At 33.8% G+C, this 18545-nt stretch overlaps 3 protein-coding genes across 3 annotated transcripts; 1 reads left to right on the top strand and 2 right to left on the bottom strand.

Moving 5' to 3' along the window:
• The first annotated feature begins 280 nt into the window (after positions 1 to 280).
• LOC120333446 (uncharacterized) lies at positions 281 to 7304 on the top strand. Its single transcript, XM_039400874.2, has 7 exons — positions 281 to 466; positions 758 to 891; positions 1847 to 2019; positions 2516 to 2676; positions 3021 to 5416; positions 6346 to 6494; positions 6741 to 7304. The coding sequence occupies exons 1-5, from the start codon at positions 409 to 411 to the stop codon at positions 3281 to 3283; spliced, it is 789 nt and encodes a 262-aa protein (XP_039256808.2). The 5' UTR covers positions 281 to 408; the 3' UTR covers positions 3284 to 5416; positions 6346 to 6494; positions 6741 to 7304.
• Positions 7305 to 8035: 731 nt separating this feature from the next.
• On the bottom strand, positions 8036 to 10210 carry LOC120327225 (uncharacterized). The gene is made up of 4 exons (XM_039393685.2): positions 9771 to 10210; positions 9528 to 9599; positions 8806 to 9041; positions 8036 to 8508 (listed from the first exon to the last, which is right to left on the bottom strand). Exons 1-4 carry the CDS (start codon positions 10039 to 10041, stop codon positions 8308 to 8310), a joined length of 780 nt encoding a protein of 259 aa, XP_039249619.2. The 5' UTR covers positions 10042 to 10210; the 3' UTR covers positions 8036 to 8307.
• A 578-nt stretch (positions 10211 to 10788) lies between these two features.
• Positions 10789 to 18212, bottom strand: LOC120333408 (sodium- and chloride-dependent GABA transporter 2-like). Its single transcript, XM_039400827.2, has 13 exons — positions 18025 to 18212; positions 16506 to 16637; positions 16119 to 16434; positions 15613 to 15745; positions 15354 to 15488; positions 14908 to 15011; positions 14652 to 14745; positions 13942 to 14085; positions 13528 to 13665; positions 12990 to 13196; positions 12681 to 12851; positions 11873 to 11969; positions 10789 to 11618 (listed from the first exon to the last, which is right to left on the bottom strand). The coding sequence occupies exons 1-13, from the start codon at positions 18167 to 18169 to the stop codon at positions 11548 to 11550; spliced, it is 1887 nt and encodes a 628-aa protein (XP_039256761.2). The 5' UTR covers positions 18170 to 18212; the 3' UTR covers positions 10789 to 11547.
• Positions 18213 to 18545: the final 333 nt, after the last annotated feature.

The following is an 18545-nucleotide window of genomic DNA, read 5'->3' as shown; positions in this document are numbered from 1 at the left end:
TTACATTCGTCTTAACAGTTTATATGTGATTCCGATTGAAAATTGAAAAAGTGGAAACAATAGAATCCCACAAATATATTTCGTAATGTTACACATTAACAAAGAGAGCTATCGCTCGCTACAGAAACGTTTACAATATAATTAGTAATGCGATATTCTTTTATAAGATGTTATTTTTAATTAAATATTTATATTTTATCAGACAAGGACCAAAGATACAGAGCGTTTGAAAGTATCTTGCTGTGGTGGGCCATCCAAAATGAAATACAATAATGTTGAAAAATTAAACATGTGGAGAAAATCCGTTCAATGATGTATAGTTCGGAAATGGTATTCGTAGACTGTACCAGTAAGCTTTACTATGAAAGTGTTAGGATTTTTCAAGGTGTAGATAAATAAGGATGCTTTATGATGGAATATTTTTTGCTTTTATTGGCCTGTTTGATGAATTTTTGTCATTCAAAAGGTAAGAATGTACAGAAACTGCTCGAAAAACTCTTTTTAATTAAGTAAAATAAAGAGACAGCTACTGTAAACACAACACTATGGCGCCACTATTGAGGGCGTTAGCAAATACAGCACAATTATTATGCAATTATCAGATACAGATTCAGTGATTTTAAAAAGTTAAGAAGATATCATAAAAGATAACTTGAGAGAATATTTTGATGGCATATGATTTCATGTTTATATTTGAAAGTGTTACATTATATTTTCACGTATTTATAGTACGATCACACTTCCTATGTTATTATAGACTCTCAGCAACAAAGAATTGAATGCCTATCAGACGAAGATTGCACGAAACAAAACGTCGTTTATTCAAAATTAGTTTGTTGCAGAAACGGAATTTGTTGCTCAGAGACAAATCATTATCCATGGAACACGAAGGTATTTTAAAATCATAAGAGTGTTAAGTATTAGTTTCAAGTATGGGTGTGATATTTTGAAAGCCTGGGATGCATCTGCTAATCAACAGGCTAGTTATTCTTATTTAATCAACTGTATAGTTTCTTGAAAGAGTGTTACATATTTTACCCGCGCAAAACTCTTTTTGAACAGCCATTTTGCTTTTGCACCTATCAATATAAGCTTGTATCCCAAAATATCTAGCAAATGGAAAAACTAGATAGCGATCAGAGATCGCCGACACATCGATCTGCGGTTTCGATTCCTTCGCTCTGACTCAATAGCGAAACCGCGTGTCCCATCACTAATTGATTAATAAATCGCTAATTATACGACTAATCCATCCAAAGTCAATACGCTTCTGGTCCAAAATATAGTAAATGCACATGCAAGAGCAGATTCAACCTTGCTTTCGTGAGATATCGCGTAACATACGAAAGTGTCTAAAAGACAAACAAACAAACAGACAAACGGAAAAATACCTATCAACATACTTACCAATCAAGATCAATAAGTAACAAGAGTCAGGACAATATTTCTCACTAAATAATATAAAATACAATATTTTAATTTAACTTTGGATTGCTATACAACATATGAGTTTGAGCTCCTGCATATAAGACTTTTAAATAAATAAATTGCATCTCATTCACATAAGCGAAACAATAAAAAGTGGGAGCAGAATTTATTTTCTATAAAACTTAGTGATAGGTATAAAACTTTTGTAAGTTTTCCCAAAGCAAGGTCTTCCACCCGAATGTGAGTAGATTTCCACCAGAAGAGTTCCAAGCTCTAGATTCATTGGTGGTAATAGAAGATATTATCTAAAGCGGAGCTTGCATTTGTAACTACTAAAAACGGTTTACTTAGGACAGAAACTCATAAACACTAAAGAGATAGAATGATATTTTTGTAACAACAGAAACCAATTTTTTAGTGCTATTCCGACAATGACTGTACTGGAGTGAAGGGATATTTCGCGAAAGATTTGGAACTTCCTCACTGTTGCCAAGAAGGCGAGTGTTGTGGCGACTACCATCACGACCAAGAGAAATATACGGATAGCCCTTCCAATGATGGCCATGATGATAAGCCGAGCCACTCCATACGGTAAAAAAAGCACTTAACAGTCTTCGTTGTAAGAAAAGAAACTTATCTTATTAAGAACTATGTCTGATTCTAAGTTACATAAACTGAATTGTTGTTAAAGACACATAAATTCAAAGGGATGAGCTAAATACACACCATGTGTTTGCATCTCTTGAGTATGCCGTTCATAAACAAGTTTAGATTTACGGGAGTTTGTTTACTCCGGAAATTGTAAAATTTATTCTGAATACTAACGAAAAAGTAGTTAATTTTGCAGACATGATTACAATAAATTTAAGAAGGCTCTGTAAGTTCTTAAATCTAAATGAGAGTTGGCTCAGAACTTTACCAGCAACCCAATGCTCTGCTCTGAATGTGCTATTAAATTTGTATGTCTTTTCATATGAATACATACTATTATGCTTGGGAGTTGGGAGGAGTTGATTTCAGTCCCTATATCAAAAATACTTTTGAAAGTTGATTAATTTTAACTCATAGCTTTTATTTTATATTTCAGGATCATATATGCTTTCTCAATTCTCGGTTTTTCACTGATAATAATTTCCTTGGTTTCTTTTGCGGTCGCTATGTTCCGAGCAGGAAAATGTCATAAATGCCGCAATGATAATGAAATTAATACTTCAACGCAAGAAAATGATCCACCGCCAACTTTTTCAGGTGAGCCAACATTATTGAAACATGCAAAAATGTGAAGCAACGAAAGGATATTAGTACTATTTCAATTCTTGAGTGCTGAAAATTTGAAATAGGATGGTCTATTAGTTCTAGAATCTAGAGAAAAGCAATATTTCGTCACCAAAAATTCTCCCCATCAATAACAAGACTAAAACAACAGCGAGGGGACAAAAAGATCTATATAGCTATTTAGTGTCCAAAAGTGTTCTTCTAGGACTTTTTGCCTTCATATTTTATAGCTTGATTTTAATTGTAAAATTAATAAAATACCATTAAAAATTCTCAAAAACGCCATCCATAGATGTAATATATGCTTGCATTTACAGATGTAGTTGGTAGTCATTCAAACGGAACTACGGTTTTGGGTACGTCATCGACAATAATCATGTACAATGTAGAGACTGATACAGTGGGGCCGGGGCAGCGAAATCATCAAAATCAACAAATCCCGACGGTCGGCATCCTACAGGACAACGAATGGCCACCACTGCCCAAATATAAAGACATGTTTCCCCAAAACAATAATATTCCGAATTCAGAACCTCCTATATACGAAGAAAGAGAGAACAATGTTAACCGATATCACTGAAGAGTCATTTCTCTCTTTTTAAAAGAGTCGGACTTGAACATTTTGAGCCACTACCAAGAAAATAGAATCAATTAGATTCCGTTTTTCACTACGAAATTTTGTGTAATGACGTAACCAAAACTAAGAATTGCGTGCCGTGGTTCCGTGATCACATCTCAGTGATCTGGTTGGTGGTGAGAATATCCGATTGTAAAAGATTTGATAATACTTCGTTTTGGCTTACGTGTTCATATATTTTAGCATTTCTCTCCCTTTTTTAACTGGAGACTTTGATCTGATACGTACAAAAGATACAGGGCGTTTTAAAAGTGTTCTTCTTTAATTGGCTATTCAAAATGAAATACGTTAATGTAGAATAACTAAACATGCGGGGAAAATGTGCTAACAAAAAACACTTGAAAACTATATTTTTATATTGTATGATAACTTATTTTAAAATCATTGAGTGACTCAACAAATAAATTTTACTTCTTTTATTTTAGCACACAATCCCAGAATAGTTTAATTTAATCATTTATTCTTAGAACTGAGATATTTTAGTCTGGTCAAGATTTTTGAGCCAGGTTAGCTATGCTTGGGTCTAAAACTTTAGCCGATTTATCTTTTTCCTAACCGGTCTGACAATCCAGATAATTTTTAGGTTAGATTTATCTCGGAGCATTTTACCTTCTACACGTGCAATAACGCATCTGTAATTTCATCTAAACTAAAGGCTTGGTCAGAGATTCTTGGTTATTGGGCACGAAATAGACTTATGGATCGTTCTGTTATTATGCTGTTGTTCATCTTCTTCTTGGTATTTTTCTTCTCTATTTTTCAAAACAATCGCTCTTCTCTCAAAAATTCTTGTGGTCTCAATGTGATCAGTTTTTCGTGTGCGATGACGTAATCAAAATTAAAAATTTCGCACCTTGTGGCGGTTCCACGTTCTCATTCGTGACGACTGTAAAGACTGTGGTACAGTAGTCTGCCATAAAAGATTGCACACCCGTACAACTCCGTTTTGGCTTTTGTGTCCATATATTTGAGCATTGTTATCTTATGTTTGGTGTGATCTGAAATGGAGATGAGCACCTGAATTATCTTAGCTTAAATTATAAACCTACTCCATGCCCCTGGTACAACAATACAAGCCTATGCCTAGTATATGAAACTTCAAGGATAATGTTTCCCAATCTTTAGTCGATTATAGATAATAAAAAAATTATACGCAGTCGAATTTATATGCCTCAATATGACACGAAATATAGTAGTCGATCAGCATTGTCTTGTAGGGATGAAACTAGGTAGGTACGTTTTACGACAAAGGTGGACTTCCTAGAAACGCCACAATGCTGGCATTCCATATCGATACCAAGAAAACAAAAGGCCAAATAATAAATCACACGATTCCTATACGTTCCTATTGTCAAACTAGTTTTCAGATGAGCTGATGTGTGAATACTTACTCAATAGCTCATTATGAAACAAAGAATTCAAGTATGTGTATATCTATTTTAAAATTTACAGACAATTCAATCCATTGTTTATTTTAGAAACGTTTGTGGTCGTTTTATTGTTTGTGATATCGCAAAGAAAATTTGTCTGGGATTTTGTAGATGTCAGTATACCTAGAAGAGTATGTATGTAAACTTTAGTAAATTAAGTTGCTCAATAACTGTGAGCATATTTACAATTGGTTCCGCCAAAAAATAACTCTAGTCAAGCTACCAAGTTTTAGAGATTATTTCTCAAAACATACAGAACAAGAATGCTGTTAAGACTTTAATTCTTAAAACTGAGTCTACTATTAAATGGCAGAAATAGATAACACGCGAAATCAGTCTGCATCTTATATGTGTTATACTAGAATGCAGTAACTAATTTAGAAAAGGACTCTAAGCCATTTTAAACGCAAGTATTCACCTTACTTTCAGTTAGACATAAAGCTTATAGGTACATTTTTGCTATTCGGATTAGATGATACAATACAGTTGAAAATAACTACGAAAACAAATTTTCAATTTCAGAGATTGTATATCTTTTTAGATTAGTATTCATTAAAACTGAAGAAAAGTAGTTCAGCATTGGAAACAATGAAAAGTTTTTGCATCCTGATATTTGTGATTTTCTGTGTTGACAGCTGCCTTGCACGTAATACAATATTATGTTATTTATTTCCCCATGTCAAATGTATATATGTAACACCTTTTGTTAAGTTTGAATGTTGTGTGACCAGGAAGATTAACAAAATCGAATTCAATTGTAATAGACCAAAATAAATTACAATCCACAACATTACGTTTAAAGTTACCCTAACTTTGACACATGATTATACTGCAAGTGGAAATCTTCTTCGATTAGCAAACGCTGATGTAGAAAGGTTTCCAATTTTTTATTAAAATACAGTAAAGCTCCTCCTACCTCAATAGTAGCACATACTTGAATTAGACTAGATTATGTAATTGGAGACTTTTACACCCCTGTATAACTTGAAACAATTCGTACTCTTACCATTATCCTCATATTGTTTGCAATATAAACAAATAGCATTAAAAAAAATCATTTTATTTTTATGTGCGTCTCTACTTCCTGTGTGACACATGTGAATAAAGTCGAGTAAGTATAAATTGAAGGTGCTCCTGAAGTATGCGCACCAAGATGTCACATAACCTGAACCTTAACCTGGTACACAACCTGAGTTCAGGTTGTGCGCCATCTTGGTGCGCATACTTGTCCAAATTGAAATTATAATCTGACCAAAATATGTAATTGCAAACAGGAGATAGTGAAGATAACATAATATACTCTTGGCAATATCACAATAAAATTCCCTTAATTTTAAAATATTAGTGTTTTAATTTAAATTCTTATAGAGCACAATTTTAAACTAAGGTGATTCTTCCGAGTAATACAGGGAGCTTGACATTCAGCTGTTGAAAAACAAAATATACATAAAATGTTTTTAATGTTCTGAACCGAAATAAAACAACATGCAAATAAATCCTGGGTATTTCAAAAAAATAATTAGGCATGTTGAACAGTTTTCAACGTAAATTTTTATTACCAACTTCATTTTACAGTTATTGGGCTTGGATTGGGATATCACTCGGTTCATCAGTAGCCGTTATGCTAATTTGGTTAGCAATCTGCATGTTTGGATATTGTTGCTTCAAGAAGCATCAAAGTAACATACCCCAACAGACATATACCTTTCAAAATCAGCCATCAGGTATAAATATTCTAAACAAAATGTAATTATAGTTTGATCACGCAAAAAGTAATACACTTTTAAGAATTATCTGTCACAAAGATTAAGAAGTAAAAAATAATAAATAGGGTTAATTAAGTCAAATTGCAAAAAATATATCACTCAGGTACCAAATGAAAAACTGAGTTATTAAATCATAAAAAAAAATATTAATAGCCTTCGATTTACTTTCTCTAGAAAATATATTAATTTTGCATTACAATTTAGTGTCAACCGTTCCGATGCCAGCATACTCAACGAATCCTCCGCCATATCCAACCGCACTTGCTCCACCTGGATATAAATTCGAAAATCAACAACCTCAAATAGCACCTTATTATTCTCACAATTAGACTTGAGGAAATAAACTACGTCTCAACACTTTTGACTTCATCACCAAGGTAATAACCAACAATGACGTAGAATCAAACGGTCGAATGCATCTCACAGTACAACAATATATTTTTATTATTAAATTTTCCGTGCAATTGCCATCACGGCAAGCACAGACAGGGTATTGATTCAACTGATATATTTGCATGAATTTTATTCCACTGACTATCTATGGAACCGCTACCTTCATTTCTTATTCCTATCTGTAAGTTGTACCAGTACACGTGTGCAACAAATGCCTATCAGAAGTTTCCGCCGTATAACGATTAGGATTTTAGGCGACTGAAGTATCGTTCTTTAGAAATACCCGGACGTTTACATATTGATAATTTTATGAATACTTATCCAGCAGTAGAGAGATTTTTAGTCTTCGAATAAACTTTAGCACCTACTTATTACCTATAACTGTGATTGACTGCCTCTCATTTTGCATGACATTAGGTTGACATGAAGAGTACATATGGATCGTTTAGCTAAGTTACTGTTGTCGCGCTGTTGTTGTTGTTAGCGCGATTGTTGTTTTTGGGAAAAATCGAGTTTCATTTCAATTTTTCGTGAGTCTTTTGAGACCCGATACTTTATCCCAAGTTCGGCTGATTTTGAGTATATTGAGAGACCACGTGGCATTCCGTCAGACTGTCCGTTGATTGCACACTGGGTGCCAAGCAATGGTTTTATTTTAGAAGTTTCTAGCGTTTAAATAGACTAACGCGGTACAATGCATATAGGGAAACGTAGATATAGGACTGAAAAACAAGAGAGAGCACTTTGCAAAATGACAGATAAATTTTGCCCCTTATTAATGTTAAAGCGAAAAACTTTGGATGCTTTCTAACCCAAGAACGCTGGCCAATGGCTATCAGGGTTCGGACCATGGTCACTTGTACAATTTCTTTCTAATTAAAGTCTTATCATTGAAACTACCAGAATGGTACTGTTTTTAATAGAGTGTTTTACAACTTTGCTTGAGAAACTGCTCCGTATATCAAAGAAAGTGTATCTTCCTTACACATTGGTTAGATACCACAGTTTGACTAGCTAAAGGGCTCGGATTTTTTGGGTGTGTGATAAAAGTACAGTTAAGCAAGCGCTAAAGATTTGTAGTATGATAGAAATAAATGAGATGACAATATGTTTTCACCATATATATTAAAATGAAAATAATGATATCATTTCAACTTATGTCACGTCACTGTATTGTCCTGGAGATATTTTGAAAGTTTGTTATTTGTCTCTGTAAAGCCAATAGAACTTTTATTCAAAATACAAGTTAGCCGGTATTGTATGAATAAGAAATAAAGTTTGCGTCAGTTAAAATATCGGAGATTGTGGTATGTACATTGAACAAACAATAGGCTACATCAAAAATGAAATAAATATTTTTAAAATCTTCGGTATGCTACTAAAGGGTTTGACACAACACTCCATTGGCTTCCCATGACGGCCAAATCGACCCGAATCCTTGATCTGTTGACGTCGTGTCACGTAAAACGCGTAAATATGCATGTGTTCTTGGTGCTTCCGCATTTTCCCATTTCGTTTTGTCAGATCTTGCTTTTATGTAAGGAGCCAACTGTCCAGTTGAAAGTGTCGCTTGACTTGCCTAGAAAAATAAACATTCAATTATCTTGCTTCGTCGATATACTACTTAAGGTTATTTGAAGTTCTATTAAATATTGGTCTAATAAATGGTATTTGGGAGCGGCAGAATTTGGTAGCACATTCGGACCGGACAATTGAGTTTTAGAAACTATTTTGTCACTGAATATATTTTTTTTTTCAACTTAAAAGGGAATCGGAGAAGAAAATTATGTAGCGTTTTGATTTACGTATTCATTGTTTGAAAAACATGTTACTTTTGGCATTCACCAGCAGTAAACAAAGAAGTTGAGATACAAACCGAGTTTCTCTGCATCCCAGTCCACACAAACATATCAGAATTTCCTTCGGGTAATTTCATTCTCAAATATTTCATTAGATTATCGTAATGTGTTCTGCTGTAAAGATCAGCCAATCTGGAGTCAATTCTCTCACAAATCTGTTTAGCTTCGGGGATGTTGGTATTCATTGAAAAACTTATTTCTACCCAATAGCATTTTCCGTCGTACATCATTCCATTAATTGCAACACATTTCACTAAAAAATATAAACTCCGTAAATCTGATAAAAAAACGGTTTTTATGAATTTCTTACATAATAGAAAAATCAATTTATGAGATTTCTATTTCAAAATATTATTTTTTTTTAATATCACAGAGCAAAAAGGTTAGAATGTGGTTTCATTTTTTTTTATTATTGCGTCGATATTGTTTTCTCAAAAACTTTTCATTATGATTTCAGTAGAATATTCTTCCCTACAAAAATTCTCGAATCCTGACTGTCAACACTTGATTTTAATATACTTATATGAGAATTATGTCGCGTCCAAATAGCTATAGGAGCAACCACACCTTGAGAAAAATTCAACCAAACGTTCGTTAGCTCCCGAAGTATGTGCACCAAGATGGCGCACAGCCTGAACCCTAACCTGGTACACATACTATGTTCAAGTTGTGTGCCATCTTGGTGCACATACTTCGGGAGCTCCGTTAGCAGATATATATAAAGCACACTCTTACTCACATTCTGGTAAAAGAGTAATGTTTGTTATTCTTCTTTCTATTGATCGTAAACGTTCAGTGATTGAATCTAATTCTGTGAACAGTTTTATAATGATGATAATATAACTTCGGTAAAAAAATCATTCATAATCGTTACATTCAAAATATATAAATTTCAACGTTTATATGCATAAATACAAGCGACATACATATATGTACAAGTATGTATATATGCCTATACAATGTTCATATTTTGTACATTAACCTGAATTGATTGCAACTTTGACGATTTGCTCTACGCGATCGTAGTCCACTTCATCTGATTGGCCAGCAACACCCGGAAGTCCACGTTGACCCTTTATTCCGGGAGGACCCTTTTTCCCTGGAGGTCCTTGCACACCTCTTCTATTAGATGCAGCAATGTGTTCGTCGCTAAAAACAGACTCCATTTCTTTACATACCATAAACTTATTTGGGTCCTCACTTCCAGTTCCAACGAGCAAAGTAAATAGCAAAACTACCAGCAGCAGTCGCATGGTTTTATTTTTTCTAGGCCTTAATTAGCTGGTTGTACTTAATATGAACCATAACTTGTAAATACTGAATCGAAAGTATATATATAATCGAAGCTTAACTCATATTGCTGCGAAACTAGACGCTCTTTCGTGAAGTGTCAAATTTTACTCGTCACCAATCGCTATTATTAATCTGGACTGTCGCAATATAAATCGGTAAGAGAAATGGATCCCAAAAATTTTTTCACCACTTTATTTTATTAGACAATGTTTTCTTCCATGTCTTAGAGACTTAGACCCTAAGCTGAGACGATGTTTGTGTTGGACAAGCTTTTTTATTAATCTTCGAATTTTTACTAAATGAGGCTTCGCTTTTAAACTATTAGAATACAATAATCATCCCTTTCGTTGCATCGAGTCGGGGATTCTTATACTAAAATCAGTCCACGAGATCATTAATTGAAATAAAACTTGCTTAAAAATTAGGTGATACCAACCACCCATATGATAAGACAAACCCTTACTATGCCATGTCAGTTTGACATTGCGACTTCTTCTGACGATCCACAGACACGTCGCGTTGTTATATTATCCGTCACATCGTGTTAAAGATGGGCTGTTTTTTTCGGGTCTTTTTGAAATGAATTCCAATAAAATTCGAAGCCAGTAATTAATTACTGTATAGCCTTGTAATTTTATTAAGCCTATTGTTCTCCGCTGCAGTATTGATTTCCAATATCACACAATTGTAAATAACCACAATAAAAATCATGAAAAATAGGTTTATTGAAAATCAACAACGGCTTCAGTTACACAGATACAATTACTAATGAACAGTTATCTTCGGTGAAACAAAGGAGTCGAGGTCCTGTAACAAAACATGCTAGAATTTCAATATCAAACTAATAAACAATTATTTGATCAACAATAAGGGTATTGACGTAGGAAATTTGAAAATATTTCCGATACAACGCGACATTATGATCATGGATAGTCAGATGTGTTTTTCAGAAAAGATACCCGAAAGTTGAGAAGGTATCAATCAGGAAGACGTTATTAGATTAATATTCTTCATTTTTCAAATAAAAGGTGAAGATTTGAATAGAACTTAGCTATCACATTGTAAATCCTGTTTGATCAGAGAGCAATTATTCCAATATACACGGCATTTTACTACAAACAATTAAGGTCGTAAACAGCATGGGAGGTATTCATAAGTTAAATCTTACAAAAATAATTATTCTATCACAAATACAAAATGCTCACTGCTTTATTTTTAATGGTATCGTAGCTGGTTTGCACGTGCATATAGGAAAGCATAGCAAATTTATTGATTCAGTGTGTATAAGAAAATTAGGTATTGAACTGCACGTCAATTATTCTTGTTTTTATTATTATATATTTTGTATCTTTGAGTGTCATGCTGGTGATTCACCATTAATTTACACAGTAAACTGTAATGATTACTGTGGCAGATTCATCATAAATATATGAGGTGATTTGAATTTGTTTCATTTAAATCATTATTTAAAGTCTGATGGATGAATATTCTGGAACTTCGCATTCGTCTTCTTTGTCATTGTCATCGATAAGTACACCTAAGTAAACATCAATACATTGATAAACACAAAAAGAAAAATAATCACGACCCATGGAAATAAAAGATATATACTTGTATTAATTCTCGTTAGATTTGTGTCATTTCTATTATCAACTCTGCCGCCAATGGTGCCTTTTAACAGAAAGTTATTCTAAGCATTTGTTTCATACTGAGATAACAATGCATACAATTAAATGAGGAATAATTTTGCTTTTGTCGTGTTAAGTTTGTGTATTATGTTAGGGTTCTCACCCGCTTGGGACGGCTTCTCGTCTATATCATCTTTGGGATCCATTCCGTAGAGTCGTTTCTCAATTGCCGCTGGCATTTTTGTTACGGCTTTCCAACGCTGGAAAAGTAATCGAGAATTTACATCTTTTATTTATATATATAATTAATAATACTATAAATTATTGTTTGATGGAGACCTAACACAGTCAACGAAGGGACATGACTGAGTAGACATAAATTGTGCTCAAAATGTCGATATTTTGTCACAATTGATCTTCACGAAAATCAAAGAACGATGCGCTAGTCGGATATTTCAATTGTAGAAAGTAAAGTGTTAGTATCGAAATAATGAATTAACATGTCAAGAAGTATGTTCTGTTTGTATCGGGTATGTATTATTTTCTGTACCGTTGAACATCATTTAATGGTTTTTATTTTCGATTACTCTATGAGTCTATACTCTATATCAGGGCTACTCAACTATTTTTACCGAAGGTCCGCATACAAAACTTCAAACATATTTGAGTCCGGACTTTCCAGAAATTATATTTCGGCATCCTTATTAAACACGCAATTTCTCGGCCGACTAATGATATGATTGTTTGGTATGGCGTTATTGTCCTTTTCATTTATATTTCAAATCTATAAAAGTGATTTTATGAAAAGAAATTTCAAAAGTGGGCTCATGATCCAAAATAAAGAATTATACGCGGTCCGAATCGAATATCCGAAAGGTCCGGATTCGGACCGCGGTCCGCCAGCTGAGTAGCCCTGCTCTATACGACTGAAATGAACAATGTACCAATGTACCAAAGCCCAAAATTCTTACCTCTGATAGACTACCTTTGGCATTCCATATGGCATATATTGCGTATCCCGGGATCCACAATATTGCACAAAGAGCCAGACACCAAGCTAAGAATTGAGCCCATAAAGGATAAATGTAGATTTTGTTGTACGACAGTGGTGTGTATTTGATCAAGCTATAAAGAAAAACGGCCTGGAAAGCAGAGGAAATATTAAATGCAAAACACGGTGAGATAAGCAGAATGGAGTGACCAATAAAACGACAAAATCAAGTAGTAAAATACCCCAATCAAATTTTAAAAAGTGACATGCTTTTAGCAACAATTCTTACCAATGTTGAAGTTGGAGCCACAAACACCCAGCACCATTTAAACCAGGGAATCCGAGGTTTGAACCCAAGCATATGTATAACTCGATCCCAATATTTGTTGATTCCGAAAAGCCATGATATTGTTACGCATTCACATATCCCGATAAAGAAGAGACACCATCCCGCGGCTGCATAGTTGTCATACATATTGAAAATATAAACTCCGCCCTGAAAAAATTAAATTGAGGGTGATTCAAGTATATGAATTCAAGTATATATGAAAAAAAAAAAAAGAGAAAGTTTGAGTCACATGCAATTCCCAACACAGTTTGGGTGTAGATTTTTGAAATCAGTTGTAGTCAAAATATCGGATTCCCTAAAACTATAGCTGGGAAATATTTTAAAAACATTGTAACTGTATATGCATGAGTGATGGTTTGTCCACAATCCTATTTGGAAGACAGGGTAAAACAATTCATAAAATATTTAGCCTACACAAACAATTCTATTCTCTATCTATAGTCCAAATAATTGTGTAAAAATTTGGAAAACAACGTACTTGCGTTACCATTAGTATTCCAATAAGAAATTGTACACCACAAACAACTGCGACAACCATTTCTCTTCTCCATGGCTTCTGAAAGAACCTGGGTCGCATATCTATTAATGACGTCATAAAGCTTTCTTGACCTACAAACTGAAGTTTAAGAAACGATGAAATTGCATCATTTCACATCTGCATTTGAAATATTCAAATATTGAAACATTAAAATCTAAAGGAATGATTTATTGAAATATGAATAAATTCAAAATAAACAGTAACGTTGATTGATAGAATCAACGTTACTCTTTATTGAAATCTCACAGTCATTCAGAGCTCAATAATAATGCGGGTGTAGTCAAATACATTTCATATTAAAGTACCACACAATATAAAGTTAACAAATATTTAGTTTTCATTAAACTAATTCACCTGGCTGTCTAATCCCAGAAAAAATAACATCAAGAAGAATAAAACTCCCCACAATTGCGGGAGTGGCAAAAGAGAAATTGCTCTCGGGTATGCAATAAACACCAATCCGGGTCCCGATTCCGCAACCGAGTCAATATTAACATTCTGTAATGCAATGAGATATAAAAAGTGTGTGCTTTCATGAATACTGTATAAAATTTAATACTGGGCGGTATATATGTCAAACAATTTTCACAAACGTCCCCACCAAGAATTTTACATTCCAAATAGTGCTTGTGATCGAGGATGGAATATCGTCAATATACTTATGTGTTACGGTCGAATGTTTTTTTATTTTGATAATCATAAGTTTTTAAACTTTTTTACCGTTAAGCAATATTGAATTTCTGCATAAAAATATAAATGATCGCTCGTTTAAAAGAGAAAATGATTACATAAGGCTTGCTCATTATCCTTTTTTAAAAGAGTTTGTTTAAAAGAGTAAATGTTTATTCTAGAACTATATATAATAAGATCGTCAGTGCTAATTTGACTTGTGATGTATAAACCTATTTATGTTTGTGGCTTCTTGGGTTTTGTAAGTAGTGTGTGGTTGAGTATTATTTTATATTTCAGCCCTGGTAACAGCCCTGCTTTTTCTCTAATTCTGTAGTCTATGATCGCCCTTGTTGAAACGTGTGTATTAAAATATATAAGTAAAAGATTTGTACCTGTTCTTTTGCCATATACCCAAGAACAGAGAAAACAGCAAATCCTGAAAAGAAACTGGTTCCGCTGTTGAGAACGGCTAACAATATCGTATCTCTGAAAAAAAAAACAGTAATGGGAACTTTAAAACAAGTTGTATCAAGGAATTCTGTGGAATTATGTCTTTTTATGTCTTTTTTGTTGAATTCTCTTACTGGTACTTGCCAGTGCTGAACTCATTCTGAAAGATAATATTTAGAATGATATGTTTCTGCGTACCTGTAAGTATTATGATGATAAGTGTTATAGCTTCCAAGCGCCACCAAAATTCCGTTGCACAAAGAATAAGAATAGAAGACTTGAGTTGCTGCATCTGCCCATACCTGAAAATTTATTGTCAGAATTGTAATATGAATCTCAAAATGAATTCGAACAAATACAGTAGCTGCAAGTTACAATTGAAATATTTATACCAACGATACATGCAAATCTATATATAAATTTGAAGGTGATAAAATCATGAAAAAAATATATATTGTAAAAAGATTGCGACTCAATCTAAAAGGCCTCATTATCAAAAACCTACTCTATGGATCGAAGATTTTTGTATTTTTTCGTACGTGTTCTTCTTATGTGTTTTTGCTTTTACTATGACCACGACTCGTTAATAATATCATTAGCAATATTATACAGAGGTCAGCGTAAACTTGATAAATATGACATACCTGTGGTTCTTTCAGTTTAGTTGCGTTTGGTTTAAGATAAAATTCGATTCCGTCGATTGCCCCGTCCAGTGTTATCCCCCGAACAAACAGGATAAACAGCATTAAAAGCGGAAAAGTTGCGGTGAAGTACACCACCTAATATTAAAAAAAACGGTTATTCGTAATGAGTTAAATCGATCAAGATTTTAAAAGAGATTCGAGACACGGGAGTTAAATGATCCGAACTGATTAATAAAAAATACATAACCCCCTTTCTTACTTTGCTTGTCCAGGCGATGCCTCTCCAAATACAGAAATAAACAACAATCCATCCGACCAACATGCAGAGCAATAGTTCCCATTGAACAGATCCCAATTCGTGAACTCCACTTGAAAGTCCAAGTACTCCCCTCCTGTTTAAGTGAAAAATTGATGAAACTAACGTTAGTGGAAAAGATTTGACAAAGAACAGATAAATTATTTTAATAATATCTATAAGAACTATTACTACGGCTATTATTCCAAAATGCAATTACTCGAGGAAGATTTCCAACTCAAAATTCTTTTTGCGTATAATTTGTCAAATTCAAATAGTTGGTTATGCTATCAAAAAAAGCTTATTGTGTAAACAATAGAATAAATGTAAACCAAATGTAATGGTCAGACACGCAGCTAAAATTATATGTGTACAGTATCCAATACCAAGTTTAAAACCTAAAATTTTTATTTTATTGTTCGCAAAGCAAATAAAAAAATTTGCTTTCTTCGACACACTAGCCAACATACTCCCAAAACTCGACGACAGAAGAAACGCGCACACTTTCATTTTTTCCGCTACTTGTATTTCCTGTCGTCGATATCCAGTTGCCAGGTTCTACTGTTGGGTACAATGGGCTTTGGGTGGTGGAAAGATTGCCCAAATTCGAAGTCTTATTCCAATTCTCAAAATCAAAACAGTTTTCTGTGTTCCATTCATTGTCGCAGGTTGACCATGGTAGAGTTGCAGAAAAGCTGGCAACCATATATCTAAGACCCCACGCTAGAACAGTCATGTAGTAAGTATTCAAATTGACGATTATAACTGTTGACGCATATCCAATACCTGCAAAATAAAGACTTGAATTAAAAAGTTATGTGCACTTCGATCATTTAAAACTATTTTGAACATATTACCTTTCATAATTGGTACCATTTCCCAAGCTCTTGCTACACCCCTGCTTGTAAATTGACCAAGAGTGACCTCCAAGAAGAAAATTGGAAGAGCAGATACCAGAAGAAATATCAAATACGGAATGAGGAATGCACCTGAATGAAATCAAAAACAAATTATTTTGAAAGGAAATAAACAGGGGGAGGCACAGAGTTCGAAACAAATAACTGAAGTGGCTTCTGGCAAGTAGAATCGGAATTTTGAACGTATGATCTTTATTTTTAGGTTTATCCTTAACCACGAAAATGGTTCGATTTCAAACTTGTGACTATAAAGACTTCTAAAGCAAAAATCTGTTTGGTATAAAAATTTATAAAAAAAAAAACAGAAGTGAAATAACAGATAGCCAGAGGACTTGTTTTATTGAATTGCATGCAATTTTACCTTGTATCAGAGATTTGACTGTTTTAGCTTCATGTTAATTCAGTGTTCGGGTTGAAAGTGAAGACATTCAGTTCAATTTACATTCATGTATTTACCAACACACTTGGGGATTGGAATTTCGAAATGTGTGGTTGCTCAACCGTTTTTGGTCGAGGTAACAAGGCAATATGATCATAAAACTTATCAACATTCATATATGACTTGCATACAGAGGACTCCCCGAATCTTAGGCTACCTGTGGCACACGCTTAATTGGAATATTGCGGAAACTTCCATATATCGATATACATATATTCACATAACGTTTGTAATTTAATTATTGCACCACAACGGCTCTACCCGCGACCAAAATTAAATGTTAAAACAGCTGATGATGGTTACAAGAGACGATTTTGCATAGCTAAACCAAACCCCACGAATGCCAATTAGTTTTGTATAGAACTCTCGTGGTCTATTAATGAATTATATTGCCATGTATCGCCTATGTATTGTACCGATAATTGTTTTTATTCACTTATCTCCCATGTAGCAAAGTGGCAAATGTACATGGTTTCAAGAATAATGTTTCAAAGAACCTGGTTTTTTAGTTCTAGTCCTACCTTTTATGTAACATACATTTATATAAAGTTTATCACGTTTTATCAAGTAACGGTGCCTTCGAACATAATAAGCAAAACCTGTCCTAACTTAATCCAATATTCAAAGCCAGCGACTGTATAATGTTCATAGCAATTGGTTGTCTAAAATTTTCAACTAATTGAAGGATTAAGGTGACTAAATTTCCATTGATAATTTTGTGAAATATATACGTCACAAGCACACTATCAATTTAGTTGATTTTCAAACTGTGTTGAAATACGTTTAGAACTGCTCCGCTGTTTAATCGGTAGAAAAGAATTTCTTCAAGTCAATGTCGAAAACCGCAAACCTGTCATCATGAGTACTCTCTACCATGGTTTCTAGCAAGTACCTAAAGTTCATGCGCTGTCATTATAGTGTTGAGTATGAATTCATTAGCAGAAATGCGTATAGTTAACACACAAAAAGATTTTTGTTTCCGACAGTAGAAACGATTTCTTAGATTGTTTCTATATTTACCTCCTCCATTTTTGTAACAAAGATATGGAAATCTCCATACATTTCCAAGTCCGACTGATCCACCAGCTAACCCAAAAAAGAAGTCAACTTTACTTCGCCACTTTTCCCGAGGCTTGATAGATGTTGAAGTCGACTCTCCAGTCATATTACAATATAACTATGCACAATCTGTATATAATTCATATAGTAGACACAATATATTAATAATATTGAAATTTCAATATTGAATTTTACATTTCATATGGTGGACTCCTTCAAAATTACAAAAATATATGACAGCTCTCACACACACACACACACACACAATCATGCTATTCATCAAACTCTAAATTTGACGCTACAGGAATTAATCGAAACCTATTCGGTTCACACTATACAAAACACGTAACAATGGTTACTTGAACGCAGTAGCATAGCCTCATAAAGGATACTCCACATCCGAAGAAATAAAGTAAACGTTGCTTCAACGCCTGGCGTTTACAAAGCGTATGCTTCTAATATGCTATTGATGCTGTGATACC

The sequence above is a fragment of the Styela clava genome, chromosome 13 (genome assembly GCF_964204865.1).
Source record: "Styela clava chromosome 13, kaStyClav1.hap1.2, whole genome shotgun sequence".
NCBI classification, from domain to species: domain Eukaryota; kingdom Metazoa; phylum Chordata; class Ascidiacea; order Stolidobranchia; family Styelidae; genus Styela; species Styela clava.
Note: the sequence above shows the minus strand (reverse complement) of the source record. Positions and strands in the feature narration are given on the sequence as shown.

Bases quoted from the DNA above. Each gene is read 5' to 3' on its own strand.
- LOC120327225 (XM_039393685.2), bottom strand. From the start codon at position 10,041: ATGCGACTGCTGCTGGTAGTTTTGCTATTTACTTTGCTCGTTGGAACT. The intron at 9,600-9,770 runs GTTAATGTACAA...AACTGTTCACAG, and splicing joins CAAAGTTGCAATCAATTCAG to AATTAGATTCAATCACTGAA. The intron at 8,509-8,805 runs GTTTGTATCTCA...TTATTTTTCTAG, and splicing joins CTGGGATGCAGAGAAACTCG to GCAAGTCAAGCGACACTTTC.
- LOC120333408 (XM_039400827.2), bottom strand. From the start codon at position 18,169: ATGACTGGAGAGTCGACTTCAACATCTATCAAGCCTCGGGAAAAGTGG. The intron at 14,746-14,907 runs GTACGCAGAAAC...TTTTTTTTTCAG, and splicing joins TATCATCATAATACTTACAG to AGATACGATATTGTTAGCCG. The intron at 11,970-12,680 runs GTAAGAATTTTG...TTACTTTTCCAG, and splicing joins CCAAAGGTAGTCTATCAGAG to CGTTGGAAAGCCGTAACAAA.
- LOC120333446 (XM_039400874.2), top strand. From the start codon at position 409: ATGATGGAATATTTTTTGCTTTTATTGGCCTGTTTGATGAATTTTTGT. The intron at 892-1,846 runs GTATTTTAAAAT...CCAATTTTTTAG, and splicing joins ATTATCCATGGAACACGAAG to TGCTATTCCGACAATGACTG. The intron at 2,677-3,020 runs GTGAGCCAACAT...TTGCATTTACAG, and splicing joins TCCACCGCCAACTTTTTCAG to ATGTAGTTGGTAGTCATTCA.